Source organism: Ahaetulla prasina, chromosome 11 (assembly GCF_028640845.1).
Source record: "Ahaetulla prasina isolate Xishuangbanna chromosome 11, ASM2864084v1, whole genome shotgun sequence".
Lineage (NCBI taxonomy): Eukaryota > Metazoa > Chordata > Lepidosauria > Squamata > Colubridae > Ahaetulla > Ahaetulla prasina.
In genome coordinates this window covers 14,516,214-14,534,550 of record NC_080549.1, presented here as the reverse complement: position 1 = coordinate 14,534,550, position 18,337 = coordinate 14,516,214, and the positions used below count along the sequence as shown (strand labels likewise).

Genomic DNA, 18,337 nt, shown 5'->3' with positions numbered 1-18,337 from the left:
AGGCCGCTTCCGGTCCCAGCTGGGTGGCGGGATAGCGCGGCAGCGCGCGTGAGTCCGAAGCAGCGCGTGGCGCAGGCAAGATGGCGGACGGGACAGGTGGGTGCCACACGCGGGACGGCTTTTTGCCTCCCCCGCCCCCCACCTCAGGATCTCGGGAGGAGGCGGGTGGAAAGATCCCCGGGGGTGGGTATGTGGCCCTCACGCGGGGCTCCTTATTCTCCCCGTTTCTTGAGAGACTCGTGAAGGGAGGGAAGCACGTGCTCCTGGGGCGCGCGGGGGAAATGCACTCTGTGCACGCACAGGAGCCCTTGAGAGTGATGTGTGTGTTTGTTGGGGGGGGGGCGCTGCTGGGATACCGGGAATTAAGGGAGGCTTTGCAAGAGGGTTGCCCGAAGCTCCCAGGGGCTTTGGGGAATTAGGAGGAGAGCTTCAAGGGTGGGGGTCTCTCTTGTTCTTCGGGGTTTTCCCCTTGCAGCGCCACGAGGGTGGATGGATGGAGGGCCTGGCCTCCACGTTTCCTTAAAGGGGCCTTTTCACTTCACCCAGAAGTACATTTTGTGACTCCCGCAAGCGGAGGCTGGCTTGGAAAGTCCATGCTGGGACGTTTCGTTATTGCTCCTGTTATTATTTTATCCCTCCTTTTATGCATAAATATGTCTGTGTGTGTTTTATCCCTCTATTTGTGTGTGTATTTTTCATTATTTCATTATTGCTCCTATTATTTTATCCCTCCTCTTATGCATAAAAGTGTGTGTGTGTTTTATCCCTCCTTTTATGCATAAATATGTCTGTCTGTGTGTGTTTTATCCCTCTATTTATGTGTGTGTGTTTATTATTATTTTATCCTCCTTTTATGTGAGTGTGTTTATTATTATTTTTCATTATTGCTCCTATTTTATCCCTCCTTTTATGCATAAATATATGTGTGTGTGTTTTAGCTCTCCTTTTATGTGAGTGTGTTTTTCATTATTTTGTTTCATTATTGCTCCTATTTTATCTCTCCTTTTGTGCATAAATATGTGTGTGTGTGTGTGTTTTAGCCCTCCTTTTATGTGTGTGTGTGTTTTTCCTTATTTCGTTTCATTATTGTTCCTATTATTATTTTATCCTTCCTTTTATATGTGTGTGTGTATTTCATTATTTCATTTCATCATTGCTCCTATTATTTTATCCCTCTTTTTAATGTGTGTGTGTAATTTCGTTTCATTATTACTCCTATTATTATTTTAGCCTTCCTTTGTGTGTGTGTGTGTGTATGCGCACGCGTGTGTGTGTGTGTATAAAAAAAATAAACTCATGGCAAACATTCCTAATGCTCTGGCCTCCTCTTTTTTCCCAACAACAGCCCTGTGAGGTGGGGTGGCTTGAAAGAGAATGACTGACCTAAAGTTGGGCTTTGATGGGTGTATTTGATACTAATGCATGTATTACCGAGTTTGGATGAATGCTATGCAATGCTTCCCGGCTCATTAGTACTTTTTTTACTCTGCTTTTGGAGACACTTAACATTGAGTTGCATGGTTGTGTCTAATGTGAGTTGCTTGCAAATGTATTGCAATTTTGTTGGTGTGATCCCAAAGAGTTAGAAGTTGGTGGAAGGGGGAGGAAAAAAAGGTAGACATGTGGTTGGGCCTGGTAGGCCATTTTGGAAGGTACATCTACATTGCAATCCATCAAATGTGTTGATGCTAAAAATTCAACCATGAATATATTTATCCTGTCCTTATATATTTATAAGGAGTTTGAAATGAAGAACCTTCTCTAAAATATAAGTTCTCCAATTTTGTTCATTCTGTTTGATCTCTAAACATCTGGTTACAAGAATAGCTGGAAGTTCTTGTTGAAATAGAAAGGTGTGTTGGATATTGTGGGCTGCCTTGAGATGTTTGTAAAAACAATAATGGTGGGATACAAATAAATAAAAAGTTTTGTACCACCTTCTTTCATCCAGCTTTTGTCAGCTCCTTATTAAAATAATGTGTGTAAACCACATCAGCATTAATCAAACTACTAAAACTTTTGATAGACCATTAAACAGCATTTCCGCATCTGCTTCTATCTTTTAAGTTTGCAACAGATGCTAATTTTTATTGTTTGTTTGTTTTTTTACTTATACCACTTTAGATTCAGTTTCTAAGAAACACAAGAAGAAAAAGAAGTCTTTGCCAGATGAAGATGTTGCCGTGAGTTGGCTAATTATTATAGTTTGCCAATTTATGCAGCAAGTTGTTTTAAGCCCCGATTATACCATGAGGGTTCCCAAAGAAATGTATAATTTAACTTGCCTTTACTGGAACATTGCTACTTTATTAATCCCACAACACAAAGATTAGTACTTCTACAATATCATTATCTACAGATCCCATTATTGTTTTCTTTTGTAGCACTCATAATAGTAACCGTAACAGAGTTGGAAGGGGCCTTGGAGGTCATCTAGTCCAACCCCCTGCTCACACAGGAGACCTCTGCTAGGGATTTGACCCGCTGAACTGCCAACCTTTCTAATCGACAAGCTCAGTCACTGAGTATCCTAGTCAGGCTAGTAATGTGTCCATAATGTGTATATATACATCCTGAGAAAGAATTTGTTACAGGTGGTCCTCAACTTAGGACCACAGCTCTGAGCCCAACGTTTCTGTTACTAGGCAAGGAGATTGTGAAGTGAGTTTTGTCCCATTTCCCACTTCTTCTTTTGACACAATTGTTAAGCGAATCACTGCCGTTCTTAAGTGAATCATGCAATCATTAACCAAATCTGGTTTTCCCCATTGACTTTGCTTGTCAGAAGCCAACTGGGAAGGTTACAAATGGTGGTCACAGGATAACTGTGCCAGCTGCCACGTGCCCCAATTTTGATTATGTGACTTTGGGATGCTGCAACGGTCCTAAAGTAGGGATGCGGCGGCTAAGAAGCTGAGCTTGTCCATTGAAAGGTTGGCAGTTCAGCGGTTTGAATCCCTAGTGCCGCGTAACGGGGTGAGCTCCTGTTATTTGTCCCAGCTTCTGTCAACCTAGCAGTTCGAAAGCATGTAAAAAATGCAAGTAGAAAAATAGGGACCACCTTTGGTGGGAAGGTAACAGTGTTCCGTGCGCCTTTGGCATTGAGTCATGCCGGCCACATGACCACAGAGTTGTCTTTGGACAGCGCTGGCTCTTCGGCTTTGAAACAGATTAGCACCGCCCCCTAGAGTTGGGAACGACTAGCACATATCTGTGAGGGGAACCTTTACCTTTAACGGTCCTTAGTGTGAAAATGGATCATAAGTCTCTTTCAGTGGCCATTAAACAAATGGCTGTAAGTTGAGACTGCCTGTACTATTGTCTATTCTACTAGACCAGGGGTGTGAAATTCAAGGCCCGTGGGCCGGATCTGGTCCACAGGCCTGCCCTGGAAAGAGGAATGGACAGGAAGGGGTCTTCAGTCACAGTAACAGAGTTGGAAGGGACCTTGGAGGTCATTAGGTCCGACGACGTCTCTGTGGTCATGTGGCCGGCATGACTCAATGCCAAAGGCTCACGGAACGCTGTTCCCTTCCCACCAAAGGTGGTCCCTATTTTTCTACTTGCATTTTTTACGTGCTTTCAAATTGCTAGGTTGGCAGAAGCTGGGACAAGTAACGGGAGCTCACCCCGTTACGCAGCACTAGGGATTCGAACCGCTGAACTGCCGACCTTTCCAATTGACAAGCTCAGCGTCGTAGCTACTGAGCGACCTAGCCAGGCTGATGCGTCCCTCAATAAAATCAAGTTTGACACCCCTGTAACTAGGCAGTAGCTTCCAATCTGACTTATATTTTTAAAAGTACCCTCTGAAGGTTAGCGAGAGAAGTTTGATGATCTGAGCGTTAATGTTTTTTTTTTTTCATTTCTAGTTTAAGCTATAATCAAAGTCAACTCCCGAATTCATTGATAAATCTTTGTGGCTTATGTGGTTTAGAAATTGCTTGCCATTCCCTTTTTCTGGGATAGTTTTTGATTTCCCGGTTTAGCCTGCAGTCATGGAATTCCTGCCTTGCCTTCGGCTCTGGTCCCTGCATAGCGCTTTAGCCCCACCAGATGGCGCTACCATCTGCGGACGTAGAATGTGCTACAGCTTCCACATTTCCTCATTGAAAACAAGTCATTAATGAATAATATGATGCAAGCATGTGGTGTCTCTTGTTTTGAAGAGGCAGTTTATCTTAAGGCCAATCTTAGCTGCAAGACAAGTTTTCCACATTCTTATTTACGGTCCCAGTTATTAATCTACTAATTCAATTGTTGTTGTTGTTTTAGGATATACAACATACAGAAGAATTTCTTATCAAGCCTGAATCAAGAGTGGCCCAGCTGGATACATCGCAATGGCCCTTGCTTCTCAAAGTAAGATAGTTATACCAGTGAAATAGGTTAGTTTAATGTCAGTGTGACATATTTTGTGCAGACACAAGATAATTTGCCATTCAAAAAACAAACCTCTCTGCATTTTTTAAGAGTAAATTTTAGGTATTGCTGTTTTTATGGAGCTGACGGTGCATAGCTATGCTCCAAAGAATTTATGTAGAGGGGAGATGGGTTTCAGAGCAAGGCAGTTTGCTGAGGCTTTTTGCCAAGTGAGATCAGACGTATAACATCTAATAAACACTTTCGGGGTAGAGACCAAAATACATATTTCCCTATAAACTAAATATAATTTTGCTTTGTTTTGGGGTTTGTAGAATTTTGACAAGTTAAATGTGAGGACTGCGCACTACACCCCACTTCCTTCTGGCTGCAATCCCTTAAAAAGGGAAATTGCTGAGTATGTAAGGTAAGATTGTGTTACACAATATAAAATAATTCCACCCTGTCACCAAGGTTTCTTTTGCAACTTTTCCAATGGAATTTCAGACTCACAAAAGGCTGTTATCGTCTGCCCTTGTGTTTTCAGTACACCTATTTTTACGCATGAGTTTCTGTTTTGTAACAGTTACCCAATACTGCCATTTCTTTATAACAGTTGACAGTTTGGCAGAAAATAATCTATCCATTATTGTGGCACACAATGTGTAGTAAATCATCTGCTAAGGAATGTTTACTAGTTGGCCAAATCAAAAACAAGATAGAAACAAAAGAGAATCTAGTTTAATATTTTACAGATAAATGTTCATTGCGACCTGAAGTTACAGTGAACCCTGTTAATGTTCTTGAAATCATTTTTTGGGAAGCACAGATGCCGTCAAATCTATCTTGACACCTGGTAATTGCCTAGATTAGTCCCTGCAGTTTTCTTGACACAAGATTCCAGGAGTGGTTTGTCATTGCTTCCTTTCTAGGGCTGAGAGAGCAGGACTGGCCCAAGGGCACCCATCTGGCTCCTTGCCTAAGGTGGGACTAGAATTACAGCCTCCCAGTTGCTAGTCTTATACTTTAAACATTATGTTGAGTTGATTTTTTTTTAGCCTGTAAAGCTTCTCATTTAAGTCACTACCTTAAATCTACTGTATTTTTTGGATTATAAAATGCACCTGTTTCTCCTAAAAAAGAGGGCGAAAATCTGAGTGTGTCGTTATGCTCCAAATGCAGCCCCGCCCAGCTTCTCAAACGGAGGTTTCGGAGGCTGAAAAAAGCATCAGAATAGAAGCCCCCAAATAGAGCTTCAGAAAAAAAGCCCCCAAACAGCTTCAGAGACTTTTTTCTGAAACAGTTTCAGAAGTTTCAGAGGCAGAAAAAAAAGCAAAAACAAAACAAAACACAAACCAAGGCACAGAGCTCACAACCAAGGAATCTGTTGCTAAAATTCACCTCTGGAACAGCTGATTGGGGGTATTCTGGGAGGCCAATCCACCTGCCAATCAGCTTTTTTCTTATTTTCCTCCCCAAAAATTAAGGTGCATCTTATACTCCAAATAATATGGTAATCGCTAGTTTTTTGTCCTAGGACGGGCTTCATCAATCTGGATAAGCCTTCCAACCCTTCTTCCCATGAGGTTGTGGCCTGGATCCGCCGCATTCTCCGTGTTGAGAAAACAGGCCATAGCGGCACATTGGACCCCAAAGTTACCGGGTGCCTGATTGTGTGCATTGAACGAGCGACACGTTTGGTCAAGTCTCAGCAAAGTGCAGGTATATCCATTTGCTTTAGCGTCTCTAGTCAAGAAAGAGAGAGCCTTCAGCCTCGTAATGGAACAGTAAAATTCAAGTGGCCCCTCCTTACTACTCTTCTGTCATCTTCCAGGCAAAGAGTATGTGGGAATCGTTCGGCTGCACAATGCAATTGAGAGTGAAATGCAACTTTCGAGGGTAAGTTTTGGCCAGTCAGGAAGCGAAACTTTCACCCGTCGTTTTTTTATGTCTAGCTATGAATGGGAACGTCAATTGCACCAGCAAACCATGGTTTGAACACAGAATGATTAGAAGGGCTTATAACCAGGCTGAGAATGCGGCTCTACTTTTGATGGGCATTTTGACATCTGCAGGCTTAAATAACCATTCCGTCCAAGTTTGGTCTTCCTTAATTAAATTAATTTAAATTTAAATTTAAATTAATTTAAATTAATTTAATTTAAATTAAATTCGTTAATTTGATGTTTCCCTGAACCAGTGGAGGGTGTAGTGCTTCTGAGCTGCTTGACGTAATACTGTTTTGTTTTTATTTTATTTTATTTTTGTTTCTGTAGGCAATAGAAACTTTGACAGGTGCCCTCTTTCAGAGACCTCCCCTCATCGCTGCAGTGAAGAGGCAGCTGAGAGTCCGAACGATTTATGAAAGCAAAATGGTTGAATATGATCCAGAAAGAAGACTGGGTAACGGCGCCCTTTTTTTTCCCCCACTCAGGAAGGGAGGTGGGATGGGTTTGGCCCTTCTGGGACCCGCCTAAAAATAAAAGCCCCATTCCTGTCCCTTCCTGCAGCTCTTTCCCTGCAGCTTAGCCTTCCATGGCTGCTTTTGCAGCAGTTTTGCTGTCCCTCCCGCCATTAGCATTTTTTCTGAGCCAAATGATGTAGAAATGATGACATAGCCCATCGTGCAAAGATGACCTTTCATCTATCACCCAATTCTGATGGCTTGGATTGAAAAGAATCTGCTCGTATCCCTACTGACAAGGCGATAGTCTTATCTTTGACATCAGTGTTTTGTGTTTTTCTTTCTCTGCCCCTCTTCCAGGTATTTTCTGGGTCAGCTGCGAAGCTGGAACCTACATCCGGACACTTTGCGTGCATCTGGGTTTGTTGCTGGGAGTTGGTGGTCAAATGCAGGAGCTCCGGCGAGTCCGCTCTGGGGTCATGGGGGAGAAGGTAGGTCAAGGATGTAACCTTTTCAAGCAAGTGGCTTTATTTACCCAAAGGGTTGAGTTCAGTTCAGGGTTCTCCCCCCCTGCGCTGGTAATTAAACTTTGGGACAGTAAATAGTTGGGGGAAATGTCAGGGTAGAAAGTTTCGTTTTTCTGCCAGTCCACCTCTCTCAACCCACAATATTATATAGCCGTGATGGCGAACCTGTGGCCCGAAGACCCCTCTGTGGGCACGCCAGCCGCTGCCCCAGCCCAGCCTCCTACTAGCCAGCTGGTCTTAGTGTCTCTGCTGTGCATGCACAGGGGTAGGATGTGTGTGGGGGACATGCATGTGTGAGGGCAGGGCGCATGCGCTGGAGGGTGCAGGTTGGTGCAGGAGGCTTTCCAGGCCCAAAACGGGGCACCTGCACCAACCTGGAAGCCGAAACGGGGTGCTGGGGACACGCACATTGCATTTTGGGTGTTTGGGCACACGTGCGTGCATTTGCGCGCAGACACGCTTTGGGCACTCAGCACCAAAAATGGTTAACCATCACTGTTCTATAGCATCCAAATGAAATGAATTAGATCAGGGGTGTCAAACTCAGTTTCATTGAGGGCCCCATCAGGGCTGTGGGTGTGGCCAAGGCCAACTTGACACCACTCACGGGGCGTGGCCGATTGGGTGGGCGTGGCCAGCTTGACATCACTCCCCAAACTGCTGGCATGTTTCCTCTTCGCATTGAGTAGACCGGGCTGAAGCGAAGTGGGCCAACCCCATATATTTTCCAGGATGGCAAAGACTGGATCCGGCCTGCAGGCCTTGAGTTTGACACTTCTGAATTAGATAGAATTAGAGTCCCAAACAAAAAAAATATGAAAATAGGATTTTTCCTCCCTTACTAGTTATTTTAATGGGACACGGTGGCTCAGGGGCTAGGACGTTGAATTTGTTGATCGAAAGGTAGGCAGCTCAGCGATTCGAATCCCTACTGCTGCCGTGTAACTTGTCCCAGCTTCTGCCGTTACTTGTCCCAGCTTCTGCCAACCTAGCAGTTTCGAAAGCACCTAAAAATGCAAGTAGAAAAAATAGGGACCACCTTTGGTGGGTAGGTAACAGCGTTCCGTGCACCTTTGGCGTTTAGTCATGCCGGCCACATGACCATGGAAACGTCTTCGGACAGCGGTGGCTCTTCGGCTTTGAAACGGAGATGAGCACCGCCCCCTAGAGTCGGTAACGACTAGCACGTATGTGCGAGGGGAACCTTTACCTTTACCTTTAGTTTTTTAAACTTTTATAGTGTTGTGTAGGTATGCGTGGAAAGGATCCATCTTAAAAAGAGAACGGAATTTCAGCTCCCTTTCATGAATAATTCAATTGATTTTAACTTGTATAAAGTTGCTGGAAAGACTTCTATTAACCGAGGACTGGTGGGGGGTGGGGATCTCCTTCTAGGATCACATGGTGACCATGCACGATGTGTTGGATGCTCAGTGGCAGTATGACAACAATAAGGATGAGACTTATCTCCGGAGGGTGATCTTCCCTTTGGAGAAGTTGTTGGTGTCGCACAAACGGCTTGTTATGAAGGACAGCGCGGTAAGTGTCCTCTGGTGGCCCTCTGGTTGGTGGCTTGGGACTCTAATCACTTTGGTCTACCTTTCCAGGGGGGGGTTGCTTAAAAAGGAAGAAGAGAGGCAGAGGCAGTTGATTGTAGGCTGCTTTAACATTATGCGCGAAACGGCACGATGTAAATCCAATGCATAAATAATTAATTTGTGCCTGGGATTGCTTCCAGGCCACAGATGGAATCGCTATTTTTTTTTTTTTTACAGACCGATTTCCACTTGTTGGCTCGCTTAAATCTGAAACAAGTTCAAACTTGTTTATGTAAATTGGCATTTTAGGGAAACTGGAAATTGTTTGTGCTGCAGCAGGCCTTTTTTTTTTTTTTTTTGTTCATTTTCTCCAATATAAGTTTTATTGTCACTTTTGGCACACACTGGCACACTTTAAAAAAATGAAATTCTGAAGCCTGCTCTCAAAAGAAATTTTATATACACACACACACAATATACATATGTAGGTGTATATATGTATACGTGTGTGTGTGTGTATATACATAAATACATACACTGTGGCGACCTCGGCTTCCTGAGTCATTAAAACATATGAGTAGTCCCAAAAACCTCTTATTACAACAGCTAAGAATTACGTTCATTCACAGCTGAGTCCCAATTAGTTTCAAAAAGTCCTTTGGGAGAAGTCCTTCAGGATAATCACCAACCTTTATCTCCCTTGACACGCTGCCAAGGACCTACTTGGCAAAGCCACACTGAGTCCAGAGTCAAACAGATGCCGACTGGGAACAGAATTAACAACGTTGCTTTCCTGCAAAAGGCCCACGAGCCTTTGCTCCTCTTTTAAGCCTTATGGGAGGGGCCAATCATCTCCAGGCCTTACTCCCGAATCGTCCCTTTTGTTTAACAGTTCTTGCCTCCTGGCAGCTCTGCACATGCACGCACTAGGAACAGGCTCCTCCTGTTCCCCTGCCTCTCTGATGTCCGACTCTGGAGGCTCCGGAGTCCGTGCATCGCTTCCAGATGGCCCTGGCTCCATCTCTGCCTCTGATGCAGAACCCTCGTCCAGGTCTTACCAGACTCCAGGACTGGCCCATGTTCCTCCCCAGCCTCCTCACTCTCCGACTCCTCTGCCAGCTCTGCAGGTGGACCACAACATACACATACATATAAAATATAAAATATTCAGGAATGAAAAGTTCTGCCAAATTAATTGAGGCAAGATTGTATGTTTTAGCTTTCCTCTGGGCTACTTGCACGCAACGTTCAAAGCTATGAAAAGCAGCGGCGTTGTACGTTTGCAAGAGCTGTTCTGGCTGAAATATCGAATCCCCTGCTAAGCGAGTCCACTGCTTTTCATTCAGGTGAACGCAATTTGCTACGGTGCAAAGATCATGCTTCCTGGATTACTGCGGTATGACGATGGGATTGAAGTCAACCAGGAAATAGTCGTGATCACCACAAAAGGGGAGGCGATCTGCATAGGTAAGAATGGGAAGTCTGTTGTCTAGCTGCTCTTCTGATCATTCTTCCCAATCATATCTTTCCTTCTAGAAGCCTATAGAGTTTCTTTTTATGTATCCTATAAGAATTGTTCCCAAAGGGACGCGGTGGCTCAGGGACTTAAGGCTCTGAGCTTGTTGATCCAAAGGTCAGCAGTTCAGCGGTTTGAATCCCTAGTGCCGCATAACGGGGTGAGCTCCTGTTACATGTCCCAGCTTCTGCCAACCTAGCAGTTCGAAAGCACGTAAAAAATGCAAGTAGGAAAAATAGGGACTACCTTTGGTGGGAAGGGAACAGCGCTCTGTGCGCCTTTGGCGTTGAGTCATGCCGGCCACATGACTATGGAGACGTCTTCGGACAGCGCTGGCTCTTCGGCTTTGAAACGGAGATGAGCACTGCCCCCTAGAGTCGGGAACAACTAGCACAGGGGTCTCCAACATTGGCAATTTTAGGACTTGTGGACTTCAACTTGGGAGTTGAAATCCACAAGTCCTAAAATTGCCAAGGTTGGAGACCCCTGGACTAGCACCTATGTGCGAGGGGAACCTTTACCTTTAAGACCTGCTAGCAATGCAAATCACAGACAAATTACAGAGAGCTAGCGACAAATAATTGCTCTATTGTGGGGTTTAAATTACTTAATTTCTTTATTAGATGATGCTTTGAAGTTCCCTGGTAGATATGTCATTACATCTAAAAAGTATATTAACTTTAGAGAGCCGGTTTGTTTGGCAGTTAAGGCATGAGGCTAGAAAATGGACACAGGTGTTCTAGTCCTCCTTTAGGCACAAAACCAGTTGGATGTTCTTGAGCCAGTCACACACACTCATCCCTAGGAGAGCGGCAAAGGCAAAAAACTTCAGAAAAACCAGCCCAAGAAAACTGCAGGAACTTGTCCTGGCAACCTCCAAGAATTGGGCATGATAGAAGGTGGGGGGGGGAATTCTTGTGTTTGCCTGCTTTTGGATGCAAAAATGCAACCACGGAAGTCACATAAAATGATGCTGTAAATTTTATTTGCTAGGCATTTGTTCTGGACAAAGCAAATGTGTTTCTGGTGCCCTGGCATGGGAGGGAAATGGCAGGATTTACGGATTGTGAAGAGCTGCTTTTCCAGAAATCAGAAATGAGATTCTGCTCTCTTCTCTTTTTTTTCCCCTTTTGATTCTTGCAAGGCATGTCCCTGTAACTATGGCACAGCTTGGGGCGTCCTTGCTCATCCTTCTCGGCATCCACCTGCATTTCCTCAGGGCTGTATGTGAAGTGATGATGAAGTTTATCCATTCTCTGAGTGCAGCTTGCTCTGCCCTTCCTGTGGCGTCGAGGCTTCAGTTCTGCAGCCTCGACGTTCCGTGGCTTCTAAACACCTTCCAGGCTCCCAGTGTTCTACTGGAAGTTGTGGGGATGTTTGGCCAGCTGCTGACTGGAACTGGGCAGAGGAAGCAGAGCCAGACCCCTTTCTTGTGGGGGCCTGACTCAGCAAAGAAGAATGAAACTTGTCTGATCGCATTTTGCTCTGATGCGCCTTTCTACAATGACAGATCCAAAGTGCAGAAATACAGGTGGGGGGAGATATAAAATCCTCCTCGACTTCTAACCACAATTGAGACCAAAATTTCTGTTGTGAAGGGTTAGTAGGGTGCAGTGATCCCAGAACACTGCAACTGCCAAGCGTCTAAATTTTGGTCATGTGACCATGGGGATGCTGTAAAGGCCATAAGTGTAAAAAGAGGTCATAAGTCATTTTTTCCCCCCAGTGCCTTTGTAACTTAGAACGGTCACTAAATGAACTGTTGTAAGTCGAGGTTTACCTGTACGAGCTTAGGGATTTTTCTCAGGTGGGGAGCGTGATCTTCCTGCTTTGTACTTGTACACTTTGGTGTGTCTCCCAGGTGAAAATTCAGAAGGGAAAAATACCTGCTTTCTAGAGGCGGAATCATTTCAGGATAGGACAACCAGGAAGAAAAGCGTGCAGTAAGATTATCTTGGGGAGGAACGCTCATATTTCTGCTCAGCAAATTCAAGCAGAGAATTAAAAAGTTCAGAGAAGATGATCAAAGGCCTGGGGACTAAAACATATGAAGAACGGCTGCAGGTTTTGGGTTTGACTAATCTAAAGAAAAGAAGAATTAGGGGGTAACATGATAGCAGTATTCCAGTATTTGAGGGGCTGCCACAAAGAAGAGGGGATCAGATTATTCTCCAAAGCACCAGAGGGCAGGGCAAGAAACAATGGATGGAAACTGATCAGAGAGAGAAGCAACCTGGAATTAAGGAGAAACAGTGAGGACAATGAACCAGTGGAACAGCTTGCCTTCAGAAATCATGAGCGCTCCATCACTGGAGGTTTTTAAGAAGAGATTAGACAGTCATTTGTCTTGAGATTGTATAGGTTCTCCTGCTTGAGCAGGGGGCTGGACTAGAAGACCTCCAAGGTCCCTTCCAGTTCTATTCAAACTTTTCCCAAGCTGATTGCATCTGCAGAGCAAACTCAGAGCCTGCCTGAAGACTTCTTGGTAAGGAACGCTCCGCTTCCTTTTCTCTCTTTTCCTTCAGCTATTGCTTTGATGACAACGGCGGTGATCTCTACCTGCGACCACGGCGTTGTAGCCAAGATCAAGCGTGTGATCATGGAAAGAGACACTTACCCTCGCAAGTGGGGGCTCGGCCCCAAAGTAAGTCTTGAGTAGCCCTGAGTTACATGCCTTTCTCTGAAGGACTAGCGGATTCTGGAGACTGTGGGGTCCTTGGTGCTCTGCCTTACTTGCAGAGTTTAATTTCCCTCCCTTACATCATGATGATGTTACTTAGTCAGGTGATGAAATGTCTGCAAATAAGAGCTGAGCTCAGGGAGCACCAGGTCCCCTGTAGTTCAAGCCCGAGTTACAAATATTCTCTTCCGTTGGATTCTAGTGTTCTGTCCCCCTCCTCAGTCCGGGAGACACGAGCGATGACTTAATTAGCCAGCAACTATCAGCTCTGGCAGCAAACTAGAGAGCGTCTGCCAAGTGTCTCTGTTATCTCTCTTGATGCCGATGAGTCAGCCAGGAAACCAGGAACAAACAGGACTTCAGCTCTAGTTCTCTCCCTCTAAGCAGTTGATTTGCTCGCCACGAAGTGATATAGCAGCTCTTGCTGCTTTTATGTCCTGTGGGGTGCGGCTCCATGACTCGGCACTTCCTAGGCCTGCCCCACCCCTGCTTCTGTTGTTCCCGCCTCTCCTGTCTACGAAATCTAGGGTCCAGACAGGCCTGATTGCCATGAGCCGGGTCTGGAGGCGTGGCCGGGGGGTGGGGAGGAAGAGTCAGGGGACGGAGGCCTCGTTATCTCCTCCACCTGGCCTGCCTCAGGCTCCCGGAGCTGAGCCAGGGAAGCCGGTGCTCCCGAGGTAAGTCCTGATGGTCCTTCCCCCTCACTTTCCGAGTCACTTTCTGGCAGGGGGCCCGGCTTGGGGGGGCGCAGACACAACATCTAGAGAGAAACAGTTTTGGTTCTGTGTAGCAATGCTGTCCAGAAATAAGAGAATCATTGGGTCATCCACTTTTCAGGTCTTTAGCGATGTACTTGAGGACGTCGGCATCCTCAGGATTTGGGGTTTTTTTTTCCCCCCTGGACTTTTTAAACACAGGTTTCCTTTGAACTTTCGAATACTTTTATCAGCTTGACTCAATTTGAGGAGCAGCCCTTGACGCTGAGTCTTCCTTGGTGAGCCAAATGATGTTTCAATAGCTCAGTGAGCACTCTGTGCAAAGATGACACTCATCTATCACCCAAAACTGATGGCTCTCCAGCATAGATTTGGGCGTGTGAGTTGAAGATTTCAACTTACATTCTGCGCTTCAGCTCACATCCTGCCCTTTTGGATGTCCGTTTTACCCGTGGAGCTCTCACCGCCTTTAATATGTGGCGGCAAACTAGATGTCAGTTTGGTTTTTATTTTAGGGCATTATTGTTGTTATTATTGATTAAATTGATATTGTTGTTATTGATTAAACATGAAACTCAGTCAACTGAACATTCAAAAAGGCATCACAAATACCAACCGTGATTATAATAATAATTATTATTTGCACAGCGTTATCCGCCAAAGGCAACGTTGAAATTAGAACGGTCTCCTTATTTCTCCTCAGGCTTCTCAGAAGAAGATGATGATCAAGCAAGGGTTATTGGACGCTCACGGCAAACCTAACGAAAAAACCCCACAAGCTTGGAAAAAAGACTACATAGATTATAACAGGTAACGATTGCCACGCTTCCGTTTTAAAATCATAGCCATAGCACGTAGACTTTCATACCGCTTCACGGTGCTTTTACAGCCCTCTCTAAGCGGTTTACAGAACCAGCCAACAATCTGGCTCCTCATTTTACCCACCTCGGAAGGGTGGAAGGCTCAGTCAACCTTGAGCCTGGTGAGATTCGATCTGCCAAATTGCAGGCAGTTGGCAGAAGTAGCCTGCAGTACTGCACTCTAACCACTGCGCCACCCTGGCTCTTGCTGGTTGACGTGCTGGATTCTGGCCTCTTAAAGTCAGCTGCACTAGGAAAGCGAGAGGGAGCTGCAGATGGAGGATGGTCCTTTTTGGTTTGGGTTGGCAGGCAGTTATCCCTTTCTTGCCTGCTTTCCATGGCTCTAGAGGGAGTCAGCCTGCTACACGAATCTGGGAAAGCGGCTTCCTGGCTCCCTGCACGTGGGTGTCTTGTCTATGCCAGCTTTCCAGACATCACATTTCCCCTTCAGGGTGAAAGTGGAGCAGAGCAGGGTAGATCGGCACGTCATCCTTAGCTGAAAGATGAGTGCCAACTAAATTCCTGTTTCTTCGCACAGGGTTTCCGTAAAGAAGGAGGCAGAAGAGGAGATGGAGCCAGAACAGATTCAAGAGCAGCCAGAGAGGATGCCGAAGGTTGGTTTTGGCTTTATTGCAAAGTGTTTCCAATGATTTTAAGCATGAAATCTGCAGGCTTCAAGCATTCGGCAATGCGCTGAGTTTTGAGCAGCGGCTTCTTCGAGTTTGAAGCAAAAGACTCAAAACAAGTTAGGCTCAGATCGGCTTCAAACCAAATGATTTGCATTTGCCAAATGATTTGCTTCGGTCCTTGTTTTTTAAAAAAGAGAGAAGATAACCAGAATTTATAGATCACAGACACGGGCTATTCCGTTTCTGAAAGAGCAGAAGCACGTTTCTGAAAGAGCAGAAGCAGCAACTCGGCTGCAGAATAGGCTGCCCTGGCCAGAAAACTTCTGATGTTCTTGTCTTGGTATCTTTTCTCAGAAGAAAAGAAAAATCGAGAACGATGGAGATCCAGAACCAGTAGCTTCATCTCCCCCAGCATCTCCAGAGGAGCAAGCGGAGATGAAGAAGAAGAAAAAGAAAAAGAAGGAAAAGAGGAAAATGGAGTCTGCGGAGAGCAGTGGAGAGTTAGTTGAAATGGTAAGGCCCCCGTGTAATCTCTTGGGCCATGGGGTTAAAAGAGCAACATCCTTGTTTTCACACGCATAATTCAATTGTTGTGGGTGAATATTTCAGCCATTGAAAATTGAGTAAGTCTGATCACACAATATGTTTAAGCAGGCCAAAGCAAATTATATAGGTCTTAGTCCTCAAATTACTGTAATTGGGTGGGATTCAGCCGGATTGGGTGAACCGGATATTAGTTTTAATCTGGTTCGCTGAACTGGTAGTTGCAAGGACGGGCTGGCCCTCCCCTCCCAGGAATCTCCACGTAGCCTGTTTTGGATGCCAGGTAAGTGCAGGGCCCACACAGAGGCTCTGGGTGGGGGAAAACGGGCCTACTTAAGTTCGAAAACGGGCCTCCAGAGCCTGTGGGAGGCCAACTAGGCCACGCCCCCATGGCCACACCCACCCAACAACCGGACAGAGATCCGGTTGCTAAAATTTTTCAATCCCATCCCTGACCGTAATGAAGGTTGCCTGGCATAGTTGTAACTTGTGGCAGACATAAATCAAGTCGCCTACATTACAACTTCTTTTGCCGTGGTTCTTAGGTGAAGCAATGGATTGCTATGGCCGGGTTTTGCCAAAGTGTTGCGAAATGCAACCATGGGATGATACAACCTGCCTCAAATGCTACTAGGTTCCTAATCATCCAGAGTGTGATCAGGTGACAGGACAGGACAGGAGAGCAACCATCAAAATTTTGAATCCAGGTATCCCCAGGGAGGTCTGTCGGAAGGTCAAATGGTCACTAAGTGAGCGGTCATATTTGTACAGCATTCTCATACCACCTTGGTAATTTTTTGGGTGGTTTAGCCAGATGTGCAAATACTGGAAAGGTCTACGTTGAAAACAAGATAATTCTATAACCCTTTGAAAACATTGGAGAAGTTGTGGGTTTTAGCTGTGATGGCTTTTACAAGAGCAAGGTGTACATGTCCAGAGCATCCGATAATCGCAATAAAAGGGAGGTTGCAACGATTGCATGACATTGTTTTTTTCAATTGCCGTGCCAGATTAAAAGCCTTCAAAATTACTTTAGCTGGCATCCTTGGGAACTAAATCTTCTCGGAAGTAACATTGGAATTTTTGGGTTCCCCAGAAAGGAGTGACAGGAATTCGGGTCCCTTTTGAGCTCTTCTCTTCTTCCCCCAGGTCAGTGATCTGAGCGTGAAAAAGAAAAAGAAGAAGAAGAAACGAGAAGAAATAGAAGAGAGTTCAGAATAAATTCCTCGCTACCATCCAGAGCCAGCAGCCTGGACCAGTTTGGGAAGGCAAAAATACACAAAAGGCCTTCGCAGGGGAAAAAAAATGCAGACTGGATCAGCGTGTAGAGGCTTGTCCTAATTGCTGTGCAAATTATTGGGGCGGGCCAAGTTTGGCACCCCACTCCCCTTTCTGTCCTGTTCTAAGGATAGTTTGAGATAATTGAGGCAGCAGACTCGCTCCCTGGTCATCCAAGAAGGGACTTTCAGAGTGCTATCCAGGAGATGCGATACTCAAATCTTGGCACTGTTAGCAACCCTCTTTTTTTTGTACCTATCGGCCCAAAGAGCTGCTGAATGTTGGTGAAGATTTAAGAGGAGGAAAGCAGTTAAGCCAGATATTGTCAGATGCTTCGTTTTAAAATGTTTTTGTAACTTTTTCTTTTTTCTGTTGTTTTTTTTCACTTGGCTTTGATTCAGAGCAAGTCCAGACATTTCCCACTCAGGGGGGGGCTAAAGCTTTTGTTCCTTCAAAAGGGAACTTGATAACCTGTATCTACGAGGGAAAGGTGCGGGGAGGGGGGGAATCAGCCATCCGTTCTACCACGAGAACAGATTTCAAAGATTTATTTTTTTCCCTTCTTCCGTTTTCACCCTTCCCAACCAAGTCTCCGCAAGAGGGTTGTGAAAAATCGATCTCTGTGCTCACAATTGTAGTAGAGAGTCTACAATTTCAGCAGGACGGTCTGGTCCGGTCGTATCCCGTCCTACCTTTCTAAGGCAGAGTACCGATGCTACTTTTAAAAAGCTTTTCTAATTAAAAAAGTTCAAGTATCTGATTTCAACCGTGTTTTCTTTGGCTGGACTGTGCTACTGCCAAACTCTAAGGAGAAATGGACAGCAGTTGAGAGGAAAAGAGGCCCGACGGAATGGTACCATCGTCGTTCTCAGAATAATATAGCCTTAGTCCTCCAATTACAACCATATTGGGAGCCTGGAATTCCCATTGTAAATTGAGACACCAATTCATTTTTTTTTTACGATGGTGGTTAAAAGAAACCATGGTCACTAAGCAAGACTACATTTCTATGAGTATTTTTTGGGGCAGAAAAGACCACTTTTTAGCAAAAACGGGAGTGTTGTTATGGCACATTACAGGTGTCTAGAAAAGTGAGCAAGGTCTCAAGCATCCAAAATCATGACTGCAGGAAGGCTGTTAAAACTCCCAAAACCAGATCATTGGTACTATTTTGGGGGGAAGGGGGTCTATCATAACTCCAAATAGTTGCCAAGCAACTGGTCATTAAGTAAGGACTGGCTATATCTGATCAGCAAGATCTGTTGCATTCATGTTGCTGAGAAG

General features: G+C 45.1%; 1 protein-coding gene and 4 non-coding genes across 6 annotated transcripts; all 5 read left to right on the top strand.

Moving 5' to 3' along the window:
• DKC1 (dyskerin pseudouridine synthase 1) lies at window positions 1-17,808 on the top strand. 2 transcript variants are annotated; one of them, XM_058196734.1, is made up of 15 exons: window positions 1-96; window positions 2,125-2,183; window positions 4,276-4,362; window positions 4,698-4,789; window positions 5,900-6,084; window positions 6,197-6,261; window positions 6,639-6,765; window positions 7,127-7,257; window positions 8,689-8,832; window positions 10,178-10,298; window positions 12,873-12,991; window positions 14,447-14,553; window positions 15,142-15,217; window positions 15,587-15,745; window positions 16,925-17,808. In XM_058196734.1, the coding sequence occupies exons 1-15, from the start codon at window positions 81-83 to the stop codon at window positions 16,994-16,996; spliced, it is 1,560 nt and encodes a 519-aa protein (XP_058052717.1). In that variant the 5' UTR covers window positions 1-80; the 3' UTR covers window positions 16,997-17,808. The 2 variants fall into 2 exon arrangements, with proteins under 2 accessions (XP_058052717.1, XP_058052716.1); XM_058196733.1 differs by having other exon boundaries at window positions 81-183.
• Window positions 6,953-7,028, top strand: LOC131183943 (small nucleolar RNA SNORD83). Its single transcript, XR_009151886.1, has one exon. It is a non-coding gene; the product is annotated as a small nucleolar RNA SNORD83 (small nucleolar RNA).
• Window positions 7,300-7,436, top strand: LOC131183938 (small nucleolar RNA SNORA36 family). Its single transcript, XR_009151881.1, has one exon. It is a non-coding gene; the product is annotated as a small nucleolar RNA SNORA36 family (small nucleolar RNA).
• Window positions 11,575-11,824, top strand: LOC131183939 (small nucleolar RNA SNORD17). Its single transcript, XR_009151882.1, has one exon. It is a non-coding gene; the product is annotated as a small nucleolar RNA SNORD17 (small nucleolar RNA).
• LOC131183942 (small nucleolar RNA SNORD83) lies at window positions 14,026-14,101 on the top strand. The gene has a single exon (XR_009151885.1). It is a non-coding gene; the product is annotated as a small nucleolar RNA SNORD83 (small nucleolar RNA).
• Window positions 17,809-18,337: the final 529 nt, after the last annotated feature.